This window comes from Xenopus laevis, chromosome 3L (genome assembly GCF_017654675.1).
Source record: "Xenopus laevis strain J_2021 chromosome 3L, Xenopus_laevis_v10.1, whole genome shotgun sequence".
Taxonomy (NCBI): domain Eukaryota; kingdom Metazoa; phylum Chordata; class Amphibia; order Anura; family Pipidae; genus Xenopus; species Xenopus laevis.
Genome location: NC_054375.1, coordinates 110,038,414 through 110,058,083, shown reverse-complemented (window position 1 = coordinate 110,058,083; position 19,670 = coordinate 110,038,414). Strand labels below are relative to the sequence as shown.

At 36.5% G+C, this 19,670-nt stretch overlaps 1 protein-coding gene across 4 annotated transcripts in view; it reads left to right on the top strand.

Annotated features, from left to right (window-relative positions):
• The window catches only part of LOC108711401 (probable phospholipid-transporting ATPase IM), a 133,612-nt gene extending 116,966 nt beyond the window's left edge, over positions 1 to 16,646 (top strand). For all 4 annotated transcript variants that reach the window (XM_018253099.2, XM_018253101.2, XM_018253100.2 and 1 more), the window contains 12 exons: positions 565 to 680; positions 900 to 1,064; positions 2,322 to 2,433; positions 3,036 to 3,141; positions 3,216 to 3,354; positions 3,827 to 4,010; positions 5,074 to 5,297; positions 8,379 to 8,462; positions 8,906 to 9,151; positions 10,570 to 10,708; positions 11,381 to 11,511; positions 13,170 to 16,646. In XM_018253099.2, coding sequence (XP_018108588.1) covers positions 565 to 680; positions 900 to 1,064; positions 2,322 to 2,433; positions 3,036 to 3,141; positions 3,216 to 3,354; positions 3,827 to 4,010; positions 5,074 to 5,297; positions 8,379 to 8,462; positions 8,906 to 9,151; positions 10,570 to 10,708; positions 11,381 to 11,511; positions 13,170 to 13,439 — 1,916 coding nt within the window. In that variant the 3' untranslated portion in view covers positions 13,440 to 16,646. The remainder of the gene's footprint in view (positions 1 to 564; positions 681 to 899; positions 1,065 to 2,321; positions 2,434 to 3,035; positions 3,142 to 3,215; positions 3,355 to 3,826; positions 4,011 to 5,073; positions 5,298 to 8,378; positions 8,463 to 8,905; positions 9,152 to 10,569; positions 10,709 to 11,380; positions 11,512 to 13,169) is intronic.
• Positions 16,647 to 19,670: the final 3,024 nt, after the last annotated feature.

Genomic DNA, 19,670 nt, shown 5'->3' with positions numbered 1-19,670 from the left:
ATAGAGGTGAGGCAGGCAATATATGATTAGCTGTAATAGAAGATAAACCGGCACTACGGACTCCATGCAAGCGGGACAAGCCCTGCGTGTTTATTCAATGTAATGTTTCGGGGGGGGGTGCCCCTTTGTCTGACGAAGGGGCACACCCCTGAAACATTGCGTTGAATAAGCACGCAGGGCTTGTCCCGCTTGCATGGAGTCCGTAGTGCCGGTTTATCTTCTTTCCTCCTAATTGAGGAAACTTTATTGAGAGAGGCCAGGGTGTGCTGGTGGGCTTGGTTTTAGGCAATATATGATTGACAGCTAAGACTGTTAATTACCTTTTATAACAGGTATGGATGTTTTAATAAAAAAAGAATTTTGGTTTCATGTTTAATTTGAAAAGGGCTTTTATTATACAGCTGTTATGTCTGGGTGACAGGTCCACTTTAAGGGAATCCTTATATCGTTAAAATCTATCTTGTTGGTGGTCACCAGTTCCTGGAATTAAGATACCCTGATACAAGGAGTACGCTGTTCATTTCATTGTATTTAGTTTTTAACTGCCTTTCTTTTTCCTTATAGTACGGAATCCACAGGGACAAGTTAAACTTTACTGCAAAGGAGCAGACACAATCTTGTTTGAGAGACTTCATGACCGCAGTGAGGAATTAATGTATATAACTTCCGACCATCTTAATGTGAGTTTTTTTCTGATGGTAGAATTAAGTGTATCTGGATATATTTTGCATGAATCAACAGAAGTCTTTTTTTCTGTTTAGCATACTTTTGAATTTGCTTTACTTTTGAATGTGCAATACTTATGTTTCAGAGATAAGCTCTGTGTTCAACACTATAATGCAAAATGAAATGTTTGTCCCAGAGTTGCCCTTTAATCTATATCTTATGCTATCCTCAAGGAATTTGCTGGAGAGGGTCTCCGGACATTGGCACTGGCGTATAAAGATCTCAGCGAAGATTACTTGAAATGGTGGTTGAAGATCCACCATGAGGCAAGTACTGCTCTCGAGAACAGAGAGGAGCGTCTTGCAGCAGTTTATGAAGAAATAGAAAGAGATATGATGGTAAGTTTCATCTTATTGTGCCAGTATCCATTTAAAGAGGTGTTTGTATGTTGGAACATCTTTTGCTTTAAATTAAAAGCTGGGCAATCCTCAAGGGGAAAACATCTGCCGAAATACAATTTTGGCTTCCACACAGTAAAAACAATGATTATATAATGGGATTATTTTGAGCTTGTATCAAAAAGAAGTGGTAGTTTCAAGAAGTTCAGCACATGGCAATTCTGTTTTAAGGCACTTTCTTTGATTCAGCACATGTAGAGAACCAATTATTTGTATGTGTTTTTGTCTTGAATGTTGGGGAAGGGAGCATCTTTAGGCCGGTTTTATCCTTGGTTCCTTTGAGGATAGTACAGAAATAAAAATAATCAATATTTTGTGGTCTAGTACCCTTGTTATAATAAATGATTCTTGGGTCGACCTTGCAGGTTTAGAATCATCTTTGCATGGTATAGTTTTACTGTAGTAAAGGTATAGGTCTGCATAGCCTGCTTTGTATATTCTGCACCAGAGGATTTTATCGTAATGTTAGTGTTTATTTGCCCTGTGTAGTAACCCATAGTAGTCAATCTGCACCGATCAGTTCAGTGCTATTAGAATATCAGGAAATCTTTGTTTTCTGCTGCACCAACTACAAAAACATCTAAGCTGTAAACTCTTTGGAGGATGGATCTCACTCATTTCAACTTAAATATTTGGCTTTCACTATCAAATTTATATGGTTCAGTGAGCTAGTGCTTCAGCAGCTGAATTTGAATGTCTAGTTGGCTGCTGTTACCAGGCAGTAACACTAGAATAAATAATCTCTCAAACATGTATGTGGCCTTCTTTTTGTTCAAAGACTCAGCAAAACATTTACTCTCAGATTCAGCTAGCTGTCTGTGTAATTACCTTGCAAATAGGTAGTACAGTATAGGTGAATTACCTTGACCTGACCTGGTTTGCAGTCAGAGGAGAAAGATTGGAGGTCAGTTCAGTTAAAGTGTTGCCCTCCTCTAGATAAACTCAATCCTTGTTAGGGGGTTATTTGGTCAAAGGGTTTCTCCTAATCTCAATGGATGCCCATGTGTCCTCTGAAAAGGAATTCCCAAGAATTAGTTATCAAAGTTTATTATATAGTCATCATTTATTATGTACTGTATGCGCCTCTTCTCCTTAATACAACTTGACCAGCCTTTATACCCTCTGTTAGCTCTTTTCTAGATTCATAAGGTTCCTTTGTAGTGCTGTCTTCTGTGACTCATAGATACTTTCTCAAAGCTACTAGGTGCAACTGCTATAGAAGACAAATTACAAGAAGGCGTCATTGAGACCATTTCACGTCTCCTACTGGCAAATATTAAGGTGTGGATTCTTACAGGAGACAAACAAGGTAATTGTCATTGAATATATTTTTAAATTTTTTATGAGAGCTATGCCTATGCCTGTGAAGGTGATCTAGAGACTTGGGGCTTAACTGGTTTTGTGGTTAAATAGCAGAAAATGTAAAGTTTGATGATACCTTTTATTGGCTAACTGAATAAGTAACAATTGCAAGCGTTCAGAGCACACAAGCCCCTTCTTCAGGCAAAAATTTTTTTGTATTTTGCCTGAAGAAGGGGCCTGTGTGCTCTGAAAGCTTGCAATTGTTACTTATTCAGTTAGCCAATAAAAGGTATCACCAAATGTTACATTTTCTGCATTTTTTCTATGGCTAACACAGTACAACATCTCAAAACTATGGGTAAATAGCATAATCAGCCTTCCTATAACATGACAGTCTTTCTCTGCTTTTGTTTTATTGTTTTGTTTGTCATATACTAGGGCATAGATAAACAAATAGTTTTATTTATATATAAAAGGATGTCGGCCCTTCAGATTCACTTGAACTTACTTTTGGCAGCTAGTGTAAAGCACTTCACAAAATGGTGGCTCTATATAAATATAAAGTATACAATTAAGAGTAATATCTTTTTTTTATTTTTTTTTTTTAAGAAACTGCCATGAATATTGGCTACTCCTGTCATATGCTCACAGATGAAATGAATGATATTTTTCTTATATCTGGTCACACAGTGATGGAAGTTCAGGAGGAACTAAGGTATTACATTTTGTTTTTGAGTTCATGTGAGTGGGTGTAATATGTTCCTGGCATTTATGCTTTGTGTTTTAAAGGAAAGCCAAGGAGTGTACCTTTGGACAAAGCAAAAATGGTCTTCCGTTTCCTGAAAAGTTGCAAGATACCAAACTAGAGTCGGTGTATGAGGAAACCGTGACTGGGGAATACGCCATGGTTATAAATGGACATAGTCTGGTAGGTGTTTTTCTCATTATACACAGCACAAGCACATTTATATATGGGTAATGACAGAAAATTATATTGGAAGAGGTGAGGCTGAGAAAGCAGATGTGATTGTTAGGTACAATTATTTTACTGTAAAGTTACAGAAGAGACGAGGTGATAAAAATGGCAGAAAATACAAGAGAAAAACCCAATGGGGCAGTGGTACTAAAAATGGACAAAAGGCAGTATCTGTTTAGATTTATCTTTATTTGTTTCTGTTGTGCGTCTCAAAGGAAGGTCACCTGTGAGTGACCACACTAATACAAATCTAGATCTTCAAATTTAGGCAGTGTATTTACAGTTCCCACATTGTTATACACACTAAAGAGATCCAACATTCTGGAAGAAATACAGTGAGGATTTGGAGGCTGCATCTATAATTCTTCTATATAAGTGGTAAATGAGTAATTTGGTAACTGAAACTAATGTTCTTTCTTTCTAGGCTCATGCTCTTGAAGCAGACATGGAGAAGGAATTCCTGGAAATTGCATGCATGTGTAAGACAGTAATTTGTTGCAGAGTGACTCCTCTTCAGAAAGCTCAAGTAGTGGAGCTGGTGAAAAAGTACAAAAAAGCTGTGACTTTAGCTATCGGCGATGGGGCCAACGACATCAGTATGATTAAAAGTAAGTGACCAGTAACGTCTGATCTGTCTTATTTACTATGGACTATGTGTCGTGGTGGGGGCATTCAGCTTCTTGGATTTAATGGACATCAAAGAAATGGAAAGAAACGGAAAAACAGGCTAAAGTGTTCCATTTTAGTAGAAATCAATTACTTTAAATATCTGCAATGGTACATGAGTAAGTGTATGCAAATAAACTATTATTTTGTGCTCTGTATGCTTAGAAGTTGTACAAAACGACCAAACTCTATGCATTTTACGTTTTTAACTTCTATGCACTACAGCAGTGGTTTTCTGACTTTTTATTTCAGGTCCCCCTTGGAAGTCCAATTTTTACACAGGCCCCCCCCCCATAGTTCATACATTTACAAATATAGAAAAACATTGGTGAAAGTCATTAAACCATAGTTACAAGAATATCTAAGACAGCAATAGGGTTTGAAAAGAGATCTCACCCTAACTGATCTTTAAACTGGGCTATGAAGGAGCACAAGTAGACATTGTCCCCAACATTCACCAAAAATGTACTTCAAGTTGAGCCACCACTGCTACAATGCGTGTCAACCTGTTAATTGATATCCCCATTGCAAACTTTAATATTATGCATGTTGGCTGTTTCTGTATAATGCTATTAATATACTCTTATTCAGTCATGTTGATTCAGTCATACTTGGTATCTCAATAATGGTATATACCTGAAACCCATTTGCTTTTTTATTTTTAAGACATAACGAATAACCACAACCACTTTTATCTGTTACTGTGTTGACCATTCATATGGAATGTGTTTTTTGTAATGTTTCTAACATTTATGTACGTTTCACTCCAGGACTGTCATCAAGGGGGTATGGAAGGTACTGTAATCAAAAAAAACTTGACTATGAAAGGGAAAGGGCTTTTTTTTATTGGGGCCCCATTGTACTTGTTGGCACCGTTGGTGAAGGGCCTTGCTAACTGAGTAGTACAGGGCACTTTTATTACTAGTGGCAGCCCTGCTTGACCTATCCCCATGATGGCATGTGATACACAGTATTTAATCTCTACTTACTGTCTGTTTGTACTAGGTGCTCACATAGGAGTTGGCATCAGCGGGCAAGAGGGGATGCAAGCGGTCCTAGCAAGTGATTACTCATTTGCCCAGTTTAAGTATTTGCAAAGACTACTCCTAGTCCATGGCCGATGGTCCTATTTCCGAATGTGCAAGTTTTTGTGCCACTTTTTCTATAAAAACTTTGCCTTCACACTAGTGCACTTCTGGTTTGGATTCTTCTGTGGCTTCTCTGCACAGGTAGGTTGCCAACTGCATATTTATATAATTTAGAAGTCATAACAATGTCTGGTTTACGGTCTGTTAGAGAACATCTTTATGCCTGCTAGTAAAAGATACAATGGAACTGGTCGAACCCTTATAAAAAGCATCACATTTTCTTGTTCTTGTACTATTGAAGGAATCTAATCTCGAAGTATGGAAAATGTTATCCAATTAAAAAATTGGTGTGGTGTTAGCATTTCTGTGGGTGGCTGTTTTAATTAAGTTTTTCAAGTAAACAAGGCCAAACTATTTTAGTTGCCTTTTTTTTTTTTTGCATGGAAGAAAATCATGCATATGTGCATAATGGGCACTTGGATGGAATTAATTGTTTTAAAAATCTGCCTTGTATGGGGAGTTGTGCGCATGAATCCAGAAAAATAAATCCTGATTATGGTCTGCCATAGACAAATGTGTAGGAACACTAGAGTGGGCTTTTGGAAATTGTGGTTGAATTGGTACAAACATATTTTTCATATATAAATGTTATGAAGCCTTTAAATGTTTAAAGGTGGATCTGCCATTGGAGAATTTTTACTATACTTTTGTAGGTATTAAATGTGGAAGCCATTTTCCCCACTAGCAGGCATAGAATGTGACCAAAGAAAAGGAACCAAAATTTGAATTAAATGAATGAAATATATGCTTTATAGTGCTATTAATATTACAGGAAAAAAACTCCCAGTGAAATATCCTTTTGATTTAATTCCTAAAGTAATACACAGAGAACAAAGCCGTAACAATGAAATAACATAATCATTTTCAGTTTATTTGAAGGGGACATTAGATGCAGGTGTTTCAATCAATGGGATTATCAGGTGTTAGTGTTGGAGGCCAGAAGTCTGTGGCTTCACTATCCAAGTCTAATCTTAACATGATTTAAAGTATTGATGCTTGACAAAAGTCACAACATTCCAACATAAACTTTCCAGCATAAGAACCGTCTCCCATCTGTGAAACCCAGAGATTACAGTATCATGGTTTAAGACTAATTTGCTTTCTCTGGGCCAGGATGGCTTGCCTTCTTGATGAAGCTATGCATTCTGAATTGAACCAGCAAATTCTGCAAAAAATGTCATAGAAAGCAAGTGATGTAGTTTGGTAACAACCCTAAACCAGCAAGGTGATATACCAAATAATGGTTAAAACAGAAGAAAAGTTAATGTTTTAGAATGTCAAGGACAGGACTGTAATCCAATAGAAACATTTTGGAAGAACCTGAAGTGAGCAGTTCATGTGAGGAAGCCAATAAACATCCCCTGAGATGAAGCTGTTCTGTAAAGAGGAATGGGCAAAAAATCCTCGAAAGCCAATGTGCAGGAGTGAATGACAGAAATGTTTAGTTGCATTTATTGCTACCCAAAGGGTGTGCGCTCTAGTTTCTGAAAGCAAAGGTTCACATGCTTATACTTCGCACAGATGTGTCACCTTGGACCACTTTCCACAATAAATGAAAAAACATGTTTTTTCATATTCATGCTGAAATATTTAATTCAAAAGTGTTTACAACATTTCAAATACCATTCTAGAACTTACAGCACATGTATGGGGAATATATTCCCATTAACAAGCACTGCTGTACTGAAGGGTACATAAATACTTATATATAACACAGTACATCCACAAGAGAAGCCAATATTGTGATAGGATTTAACCCATTCGAATAGAGACCCTTTTATGTCATACCGAGGGGCCAATCTCAAGGCTATCACCATGAACCCACAAAAAGTGGACTGTTTTCAGTGAACCACTGCTACAATGATTTTATTCTACAATGGCTTCCAGATAATACCCCCTTGTTATTATTGCGTAAATGTATAATAACACTAGAGAATTTCTATGGGATAAGGTTCAAAATGTTGTGGTCATTAAACATTAGGGTGAGGGCACACTGTTTACATTCTGATTCTTTTATCCTGCAGTTTTTAGGAAGGCAGAGAGAAGTGTGCCCGCACCTATACTCTCCTGTGTGTAGTTGCACTGACAGGCACTGCACAGGCCTGAATACAGCTACCCAGGGTCAGACTGGGCCGAAAAACCCAGATCCGCTCCCTGCCACATCTCCCTGTCGCAACCTCAGGCAGGTTGCGGCAAATACAAAGTGCAAGCATGCGCGTGGGGCCCCGGGCCCCCAGTCTGACTAGGCTTGCCACTTTTTCAAGAAAAAAGCTGGCCTTCCTATATATTTATCTTTTTTCCCTATTAATAACATTGGGACCAACCATCATTTTTACAGGCGAGGTGGCAACCCTAAGTCTGACCCTGCAGCTATGTGGAGCAGGGATCGTCCTAAAAACAAGAACCATGCATTTTCAGGACAATCTTAGATTGGCTCCACCTGTGGGTCAGGCAGTTGTTGCTAGTGAACAGTACTCTAGAGGCTACACATTTATAGACAGTGAGTAGAGAGTGGGAATATGAGTGCAGTGACAGCCAGGAAGTGCAGAAGTGAAAGTGTTTGCTGTGCCTCAAGCATTTGGGTGGAGAAGGCAATACATGATTGAACTGATGTTCTTAAATACGTTTATGGTTTTCATGTTCAATTTATTTACTTTTATGTTTAAATGACAGGACCCCTTTGATAGCTCTCAAGTCTGTTTGAGACATTTTGAGGTGTGTTTTATCATGTAAAAACAAACATACACAATGTGACCTGGTGATAGACTAAAGTTCTAGTGCTACAGGAAAATTTTAGGTTACTACAGGTTGCAGAAGTTTTACAGATCACTAGTAAAAGCATTCAGATAAACGTCTACATAAACTGTCATGAAAAAGAAAGAAATATATTTCTTATATTAGCGTTGTCCTTTCTGCATTCAAAAACCAAACAGGATGGTAAAGAATCCATAGTAAGGTGCTATCCAACATGTTTTGCCTATTGCTAACTGATCACCTACTGTTATAATTACATAAGGAAATATAAACCATAGAAATAGTAGTGTGCTGTGCTGCACCTAAAGTACTCCAACTGTAATTCTTGTTTGATCTCTGCCCTTCTATATTTGTGTGAGATTCCTTTGCACAACTGGTTTAAATACCATTTGTTTGTTTTTCTTACAGACTGTCTATGACCAATGGTTTATAACACTTTTCAATATCGTTTATACATCACTACCTGTCCTGGCTATGGGGCTATTCGACCAGGTAAACAGTTTGAATTGAAAACTTAAATTTCAGTGCTAAGTATTTTTTTATTGCAAGTGTTCAAATTAAGAGCACCTACTTGGCAGATCATGATATTCCAGTAGAGCCAAAACTGGCGACTAGTAAATTACAGTAATCCGACATTGTGAGCAGCTCCATTACATAAAACCTCTGAGTACTTTCCCCTCACTAAATGAGTTAATGGCTATATCATTAAAGGGAAAGTCAATTCCATAACCTTTGGAGAAGCCAATTTTTAAGGTACTCCCAAAGACTGTATATCTCCTTTACTTGAAGTCCAGTACAATGGCTATGACTAAACCATTACATTGAATGTTCTAACCTTGTTACAGATTAAAAGTGGTGCAGTGATTATTTTAGTTGGAATGTTAACATATTTTTAAAAGTATTCTTTATCCATCTGAACTTTTACTTCTTTTCAGGATGTAAATGACCAAAACTGTATGGACTACACAAAGTTGTATGAGCCAGGCCAGCTCAATCTCCTGTTCAACAAGCGGAGATTTTTTATTTGTATTGCACATGGGATATATACTTCTTTTGCCCTGTTCTTTATTCCCTTTGGTGCATTTTTCAACACAAATGGTGAAGATGGAAAACATATCGCAGACTATCAGTCTTTTGCTGTTACTGTTGCTACAAGTCTAGTTATAGTTGTCAGTGTCCAGGTAAGGCACATATTCAAAGCATTACAATGAAATGGTAGTTTTTTGATAACATTTTTAATTTAATTTCTGATTTTAAAGCAACCATTTGTCATTTAAATACATAACAAAAATGCAATTTTTTTACAAATTAAAACCCTAAAATAAGATGCATGTTGACAGATTCTTGATAATTGTAGATGTTTTATCATTAAAACATTTATAAAACTGCTTGTAACCTATCTCTAAGATGTTCTTTGATCTATTCTCAACCCGCACCCGACCCTAACCTGCCCCCTCCCAATCCGCACCCGGCCTGGCCCACTGCTGCCCTCTATTTATAGACCCGTGCCCGCCCCACTCCGCAGTGACGTCACAAGAGACGGGAGTGGGCACAAGTCTATAAATTCTGGTGCCAGAACTTCTAGGTCTCGGGCAGGGAGAGCAGGAGAAGAGCTTGACCTGAAGATTTTGTGCAGGAGTTGACCCGCACATCACTACTTCACACATTGCCACCAGCCCTGTATTTAGGACCAGTGCCACCCTAAGCGCTGGACTTATGTAACCCCCCGAGTTTGCAGAAGTAACATTACGGCTCCGCAAGTCTCCGGGAATTTTTTTTTTTTTTTTAGGAAATAAATCTAATATAATTATATAGGCTCCATACTGCAACAGCCATACATACATATGGGCGCTTTTAAAGTATTTTACTTTAAACTTTGTCCAAATGCTCGGCTATTGTCTAATCTGGCCACAAATCATCTTTTCCCACATCAATCTCATTAATTTTTCTATACTTTCTTTTGGAATGCTTTCATATGGTAATTTTAATGGTGACTTACAGATCAGTGCTATACAGTGCTCTTTGTATGGTTAGTAGTCACCTATACTCTAGTCTCCACGACTGAAATCTGTAGCTCCTTCAAAGTATTTGCTGATTTTTCAGTACTGTATATCGCAAGTCTACTTTTTGTTTGCAACAATATTTTTAAGGGATGAATTTTTCCAGGCAACATCTGGGGATTTTGATGCAGCTACACATTCCCATATAACATTCACAATAACATCCAAACACTTGAATTTTGATCTTTACATTGTTTCTAACTAAAACATTTGTATTGCATTTCATAGAACTCACAACATGAGTAGATTCCTTAACTGTGGGTTTTTTGGGTAGTTCTGTCCAGTGTTTAACCACCTTTTTTACATAAGCCCAATTGAAAAGTTTATATCAAATATGAGTAGTATTTTTTCCTTTACACCTTCCATGACAACAGCTGCTGCAGTGGTCATTCTGTACGAAATCACATTTTTTTCCCACCAAGATTATTTTTTGACAATTAAAGAGTCTGCTATGCTGTAATGATTTGGGTGCATTCTGATTTTCCGAACAGCATAGACTGAATATGTCAGTTAATGGTGTGATTTATTTTAATTTGCAGATTGGCTTGGATACCAGTTACTGGACGGCCATTAATCATTTTTTCATTTGGGGGAGCCTGGCTGTGTATTTTTCAATTTTATTTGCCATGCACGGTGATGGTATATTTGATATATTCCCCAGCCATTTCCCTTTTGTAGGTAAGTTGTGAAAATGATGTTACTTCCAGTATGACTGCATTTGGACTTCTTTAATTCCATTCCAGTAGTTGCATACATCTATAGGAACTTATTTAAGAGTCAAGAAAACTCTGAAGCTGGAAAATCTATAACCTGCAGGATTATATTGGCTGACTAGGCACAACACACTGCCCTACTGTTAGAAATAGGCATTGTGTTATTGTAATTTAAAACCCTGTAATCTGAAAACTGAAAAAGATGCCTTCCTTTTGATATAAAAAAACTGGGCAGAGCAGGCAATTTTTCATATATCAGACATTTGGATTTCTTTGCATATTTTCTTGATTTCACCAAAATTTCACCAATAGTAGAAATTAGTGAAAAAAGCATGGACAGAGTATGTACACACAATGTTACGTTACTTGTAATAACATGGTGCAGGGTAACTTGACGTTGTCTTGATGACCTGCGTTTTAATTGATCTTAGATTTCCACCCCATTTCCTCATATTGAAATATTAGGATTATTATTGTTTGCTGGAGAAATTTTGTTTTTTAGAATTGTTTTTTTTTTTGTGTTGCTTGTTATGTGTGTTAGAGTGAGGGCACATGTACACTGTGTGTTGACACTTACTTTTTTGCATATTGGTATACTGAGAAAAATAACATGTAGACTTTTATATTCTGTCAACAGGAAATGCCAGAAATTCATTAAGTCAAAAAAGTGTTTGGCTTGTTATTTTCTTGACCACTGTGATTTGTGTTATGCCGGTTCTCACATTCCGCTTCCTGAAGGCTGATCTAAGTCCAACATTAAGTGATAAGGTAAGAAAACTCACATCAGAAAATGATGTCCCTTTTCATCACTTTTAGCATCTTGACCTTCATTAAACACTTAGGTAGGCATATATAAACTGAATATGATTTTAAGGAAAATATATATTACAGTAGAACCCCAATTAAAAATTTTTTAGGAAATCGGAAAAATATGGTACAAAATAAGGTAAATGTGTGGAAGCAACTTATTAAAGTACTCAAAGGACATAACACGGGAGTCTGTCTTCTTAGAAATATAGATATGGGACCGTTTTCAGGAATACTCAGGACCTGGGGGTTTCCGGATAAGGGATCTTTCCATAAATTGGATCACCATACCTTAAGTCTACTAAATAAAATCATTTAAACATTAAATAAACTCAATAAGATTTTTTTTTTTTTTTTTTGCCACCGATTAATTATGTCTTGGTTAAGAACAAGCTCAAGGTACTGTTTTATTATGATGAAGCGCCCAATAGCGCGAAACGCGTCAGGAGGGTGTGGCTAACAACAGGTAGGCAGACTGGGGGGGAGACACTGCTTTGTGGTGTGTGTGAATTGAATATTGACATGTTATTTTTTGTGGTTTATATGCACCAATAAATGTTTTTAAGCGAGAAACTGTGCATGTTTTTGATATTTACTTTGGTTTAATTGGGCCTGTGCACAGGACTCGCTGTATAGACAGCAGCTACCCCATAATTGATTTTGTTTTATTATAAGAAGGAGTAAAATAGTTTTTAGAAGCTTCAATTATTTGGTTAAAATTGAGTTTATGGGAGATGGCCTTCTTGTAATTTGGAGCTTTCTGGATAACGGGTATTCGGATAATGGATACCATTCCTGTACAATATTTACCTGTACAATATACGCAACTTAAAGTAAAGTTTTGTGCATGACTAGGTATGAGCTGCAGACTAATTGGAATTCACTGTTTCCAGATACAACCATAACAAAATATGGCTTTGGTTAGTATTTTAAACCTCTTAGGTTAATTAAAAATATAATTCACAGAGGACAGTCATTTTTGGGACAGAATGTCACAAAAAAAGCAATAAATCAGTGGGACCACAAAAAAGGGTTTAAATGCAGGAAAGCCTTAGCTTAAATGTAAGCCTTACCTTATTATATCATCAGAGGCATAGGAGCAGATTTATCAAAGTGTGTGATTAGAGCTCACCATAGAAAAACTCGCCCACTTTCTATTCATTACAATAGAATTTTTAGAAGCCTATTTATCCTATGTGACCTCTAACTTTCACCCACTGATAAATACTCTTCTAAAAATCCCATGAATAGGAATGGAATGAATAGAAAGTGGGTGAGTTTATTTGTGGCAAGTTCTAATCTCACACTTTGTTAAATATGCCCCTTAGTGTTGTCCTATTTCTGCATTTAGTCCAAAACAACAATTTTTCATGGTGTTTGTCACTTTTCAGGTGTGTGCTTACCCTGACAATTGTGTTCTGTCCCTATCTACTTTACTAGAAGTAGTTTAGAAAATGACTTCAAATATTGAAAAAAAAAAATGTAAATCAATGTAAAACTACCTACATTACATGTTTGTGTTACGAAAACCCATTTTTTTTTACCTGCTTGGCCGAAACAGCATTGCAGTAACTTTACCAGTTCTTCCACCCACCCTTTCTTTGTCTTGTATTTTTAAGGTTCGATATTTGCAGCAGGCAAAGAAGAGGCGCACACCTCTTGAGAATCGTATGCGTAGGGTACACAGAACAAGCTCCAGAAGGTCTGGTTATGCCTTTTCTCATCAGGAAGGCTATGGGGAACTGATTACCTCCGGTAAAAATATGCGTGTAAATAACCCACATGCTTCCTCAGGACTGGCAAAAACTACAAGCTGGATAGACAATTTACGGAAAAAGACAGCAGAAAATTTCAACAGTTTCAGCAGTGACAAATCTTCCAAATTATGATGTATGAATACATTTGTTAAAAACTTTTCCTTTTCTTACATTTCTTTTTGAGCTGTGGCCATATTTTTGCACTGTTTTTTCACATCTAATGAGGATGATGATGGATGCCTTACGAAACAGAGGCATGTGGAATACTTGATTTTTGTGAAGCATCCAGACATGCACGGCTAATGTAACCGATTAGATCATTGAAATTTAGACAGCATCCTCGAAAAAATGTCCAACAAATTTTCCATCGGTAGTGACTCAAAATAAAGAATTCCATACTGTGAAATAAGCAAGCAGGTGTTCTACCATAATAACACATTACTGTAGACCTAATATCTATGACCTACAGCTGTTTAAACAGTTATTTTGAATGTCAGCAGTGAACAATCTTAGACTTTACTCTCTTTTGAATGTTTACTTTTGCTTCCTCGAGTTAGAGTATCAACCAAGATTGTGCACAATTTTCTACTGTAAATATTATATTGTTAATCATATTCCATATCTTTTTACTTTTGCATATGTAAGGCTACACCAATCCTATTTCCATTTATAGGATTTAAACTGCAGTTCTATTTTCTGTTTCCTTCTGCTGCTATTTATTTTGCCGTATGGACCATGCTTTAATGGGTAAACTCCTACAATTCTTTGCAGTTTGTCAGAATAACATCAAAAACTTTTTGTTGAGGGCCATTAGCACATAAAAAAGGCAATGTAAAGGGCCCTTTCATCGGACGACCTTAACCATTCCTACTTCTGTAGTTAAGGAGCAGTTTAAAGAGTTTATAGTTTAAAAAAAAAAATTGCAAACATTTTAATAAAAATGGGTTGTTTCAGGGTTGATTCTTAATACATTCCTAATTATACAGGATGAATATCATTGTTCTGTGTCAGCCTTTTTATACACTGAATGTTAATCTAGGTATCCTAAAATTTTCAGGTGGTAATTAATGGCTCAAATTGAGCTTGTTCATTATAACCATCCTAAAGAAATCTATAGAGTGACTGTAACTTGTGTGGCATGACCATTTCATCCAAGTATTAAAAAAGAGATCGCAGCACTATAAAATACATTTTGTCCCAATGTCACCATCAATACTATATAATTAAAGTCTAATATTTCACTCTTTTAAAGATCTGATTGTAATTAGGATGCATTTTCATTCATGAATTACCCATTCCTACTTGCCAAGACCACCATGCACTCAGGGGATACCCATTTATAGGATATTTGCAGTTCTGTGTTTGTGTGACTATGATCATACCCTAAAAACGTTCATGGTTCAAAGGCTGCGTTGCACATTGTTTAAAAGCAATTCAATTACTACCCCTAGAGTTAAACTGCAATATGATAGTTTGAAAGAAACATTGGTCTCTACCCAATCTTCATTAGAACCTAGAAATGTTGCCGACTATATCTGGAACATGTTTATAAGAACACAAGAATAAAACAGTAATTCCCAGAAGGGGGATACTGGCCAGTTTGGAGAAGTGCCTCAGTAAGTTAATGATAGCTTACTCTATTTCCTCAAGCATTAAAGGGGTTCATTACAATTTTACAACTGGTATCGGCAAAGTTTGAGAATTCTGCTTTGACAGCTTTGTTCACAAAATGCCCTTAATGCTAGTTTTTGTGCTGTACATTTTATACATGGTCCTACTATATGAAAACAAAAATAAGTGTGTACTAATATGTCCAACTGAAAATATGTTTGGTTTTCCTAATATTTACCCCCAGATGTTTTCATTTAAACGAGTGACCGGTAAATTCTACCCGCTGACTGGTTGCTATGGCGTACTGCTCCTGGGCAAACTTAGTGCCTTTTATTACACAATCCTATTAATGTATTCAACACTACGAAATGCAAGAATGTTTTTTTTTTTTTGTACAATGTGGATATGTTTTACAGTATATATTCAGTTGGATATATTGATCCACCTTATTACGTTCTTTGTTATATTTTGCGTACTTATTTGTTTGCTTGTGTACATGGTTTCTGCAATTTTTGTTTAATTTGCCATTTAATTTTTGACGGAAATTTTTGTCTTGAGTTGGTATAGAAAACTGAACCAGGGCCACCGGCCTGTGGCTTTTAGGATGTTGCATGCCATCTCTCTGCTTCACAGTGTCTGATATTGATCAATATAGGGATATTATAGTTTACAATTCATATTTCCTTGATTTTATATTACATCCCAGCATCTAGAAGACTTGGAACCAAGCTGATTATTGAACCAGCTTTTAAATGTTTTGTTTTCTTTTTTAATGGAGCCAGTTCTAGGCAGTCTGTGATTTTTGATATTACAATATATATGTTTAAAGATTTGGCATAATATACACATCACATGCCTGTGTTCTGACTTGTATGTTTGATCTAACAAATGTTGGTGGTTTGCTATACTAGGAGTGCAGATTTTCCTCAGCCAGCAATAGTTTCCATAGATATGCGTATATCTGAGATGATTTTGCTTGTGCTTCACTAGTCCAACGAAGACATGTACACAGAATGTGCCCGTAGAGTTTCAGGCTTAGTCACTGGATGTTTATCTGTTCCATAATAACTCTAACATCTCAGAAAAATACATGCCTCCTACTTTCTTTTTTCCTTTTTATAAGTTGCTGATTGTCAACTCATGCTATGCACAAATGATTGGATCTGCAGTCTAGTCTGCATTGTAGATAGGAAGACCTTTGATGGTGTAATAAAAATACTGAATGTATATATTCTTTATGGTCCAGTAATTTCATACCAACTTTGCTGTGGAAAAGCTTTGATAACTGTCAAAAAAAAAAAAAAAAAAGCTTTATCGTTTGCTAATTTTCTACTGTTGCAAGTTTTGTTTGCTTATTGTCTATACTCGCATTTGATGTTCTGGAAAACAAGTTTTGGTTTAAGGTTAGCTATTTTATATTTACAAAAGGTAAACAATATTTCCAGTTATAAATATATATAAATATATATTTAGAAATATAAACTTTATTATTTTAGTAAGAGACATAGCGTCTTTCAGGTACTTGTATAAATTAGTTTAGATTTCTATACAATGTCTAGCTTTTGTTTTGTGCTATAGAAAGCAAAAAATGTTGTGGGCATGATGGAATACCAAAGAGTTTGCACTCTTTTGTAACATATTTAAGGTTTACATATGTACATACTGTTCAATAATTTATTTGACGTTTATATGCAAAATATTTTCTACAAATATACGGTTTCTAAATAATTTTGTCTGTGTGATTTCCTTTTATTACTTCAGTAAGCATGCACTTCTGTACCTTCACGTTATCTAATTAGGCTGCTAAGAATAGGCTAAAAAGTGATGCTAAAAATTATAATTATCTCAGTCCTGTGAGTCCCTTAAAAGATCTAAAACTAAAAATGTAGTCGCACAAAAGATATCTTGTGAATAAAACTGTTTGTTGTTCAAGCTGAGGTTATTAGTAGTATAGTATTTTTGGGTAGGCCTGTTTATCAAAATTCTAAATTTTTATATCAAACTCGAGCCAACATGGAAAATGTGAAAAAACCACTTGCTTTAAAAAAAAAAAAAATTAAAGAAAAATGCTCAGATCTGCCCTTTCAGGGAAGCTGCTTCCTCCCTCCCTGGCACCCAACACAGCAGAAAGAAAAATAAGGTAGGTGCGGGGGCTGGGTTGCGGCTTGTGGAGGGGGGCCAGAGAGCGTTTCGCATCTGAGATGGGGGGCCTGAGGCAACCGCTCCGGTGGGCCCCAGGCCCAGATACAAATTACAGAAAGACCTGTTCTCTCAGAAAACCCCAGGTCCCGAGCATTCTGGATAACAGGTCCCATGCCAGTACAAAAAATATATATCAAAGCTGAAATGGGCCCGAAGTCATTTAGTATGCTATTTATTTTTACAAATGCTACTTCACTTTTCTCAGACAACAACATTTATTTATGCTGGTGGCTTTAGCAGGCGCCTTTGCTTAAAGCTGTTCATTGATCTGAAATGTGCATAACACTGTTATAAAAGATCAATGACCTAATTGTATTTGTATATTGGATTCCACCCTTAATAAAGCTGGATCAAGAAGGTCACCAAAGCACATTCTGCTAACAACGGCAGGCCGCCTTTTCTATATAAACCGCTCTTCTTTCCTGTAATTTGAAGAAAAAAGAACCTGGAAGAGGATCGTTCCAAGGTGCTCGCTGGTATAACCCTGGGCTGGTGCAGTTTTCTGCCGATAGGAGCATCGGCACAGGGTTTCAGGTAAGTCAATACAATCACTTGGGGGAGCCTAACATTTGATATAATTTTTATGGGATTTATAGTTTTGATCTTGAATCGGAGTCACAAAAAGTGGTCAATTCCCAGCGCATTGGAAAATCAAACATAAATAACACACTCAAAATTGACCTATACAGACCCTGTGGCCCCTGAACCAAAACAATATTGTCATGTGTCTTTTATTTAACAGTAGTGTGTGTGTCCTTATTACCAACAAGAAATCTAGCATTTGCTCCTTCTGAGTAACCCAATGTCTCATCTAAGAAGAAGTTTGACTGTTTTGACAGTTATGACACCATCACACATAATAAACTATAAAGTACACAGAAAATACAGTATGGTACACGCATTCATAGTTCGGTATTTTCATGGAACCGCAAAGAAAAGGGGACATGTGAGGATCCCGAAATTTGGAATAATTATTGTATTAGAAGCAGTGGTTCTCCTTAGGAAATGTATCCTGGTGTGTTCTAATTAGATTTACAATCTGAGACTTTGCGAAGTTTTAAAGCACAGATGCTACCACTACCAAATTAAGTGCAAGTTGTCTCATTATTAAAATTATTTTAATTGGGACTGAAGTTCAAACTGCTTTCAAGATTTTTAAGCTTTTCTGGAAGCTGGCTGCTATTAACAATGAGCTCTAAAATAGACAATATTGTGTGTGCTTCAACCACATTATTTAACCGTGTAGGTTGGGAGCAAAGCAGTCTGGAAACCCTTGCCAAGAGTTTGCATAGACATACAGAAAAAAATACCACTGCAACACCTCTTTGTTGCAAAAAGTGAAAACTTGAATTTATTAGGTCAAACAACCAGGTAAAAAGGGGCAAGATTAAGCCTTTTTTTTGCCTGGTTGTTTGACCTAATAAATTCAAGTTTTCACTTTTTGCAACAAAGAGGTGCTACAGTGGTATTTCTTTCCTATTAACAATGAGGATTTGTATGCGCACCTTGTGCTTTTGAGCCCAATGTCTTTAGATAAAACCCCTGACAACAGCATCATTTCTTGCTAGCAAACATGTAATAGAGGGTAAAGCCCCAATAAATCCCCCAGAAACTAAGCCTAAAGGATTTGAATTATACAAGAAACGTTACAAAAACAGTGCGAGGGTAGGGTTCTTGGAATTGGTATGTTAACACAGGAAAATTAAGAGGGTTTACTGAGAAATTCAACTGAGATTACTATTTATGAAACATTACAAGAATGGATAGTTTCAGTCAACTTATTCCAACTTCTTTTGTATATACACACACACCAACTGTCTTTGTGCCAAATGGATTTAGTAACACATACTGTATGACCTGGATCTGCATGATTTCAAGGCAGTTTGAAAACTTTCCAAACTAACTGACTTTGTATCTGCCTGTGTATAGACCACTTATATGCTACTCTAAATAATGACACATTATATATTTTTATATAACTTTTTATAAGATAATGGTGTTCCATTAACATATTTGCCATGCGCATTCCAAAAGGCGGCTGTTTCATCCCATCTTGCTTCTAAGTCTGTTGTGCATGATAAGATGAAAATTATTTTCTTTGAAACCAGTAAACACACTAAATCTGGAAATGAATCACAGGCAAAATATACAGGCCATTTGTAAGCTTAACTCGAAAGCAATGTTTTTCTTGGATAATGATAAAGTTCAAGGTTTTTTTCCCCTTCCACACCCTGTTAGTCTGTTGGAAGCAAATATGTACATATGGTGCATTTTTGCAATTTTATCATTGTGGAAAAATATTTTCGAAAATCGTAATCATTTTCATTTCCTACAGATCAATCAGTGCCGACATTTTCACATAGCAAAACGAATGTGCTGCATCTCCCGTGATGAATCTGCTCTTGCTTTCATAGGCACACTTTATTATCTGTGAGTGTCTGCATTCAGCCTGCTGTACAGTTTCAATGAACAGAGAGCTCTCTTCATTCTTATGACATGCTCAAGGATTTGTTTTGTTAGCGGTTTCCCCTTCATAGAAAACTATACACA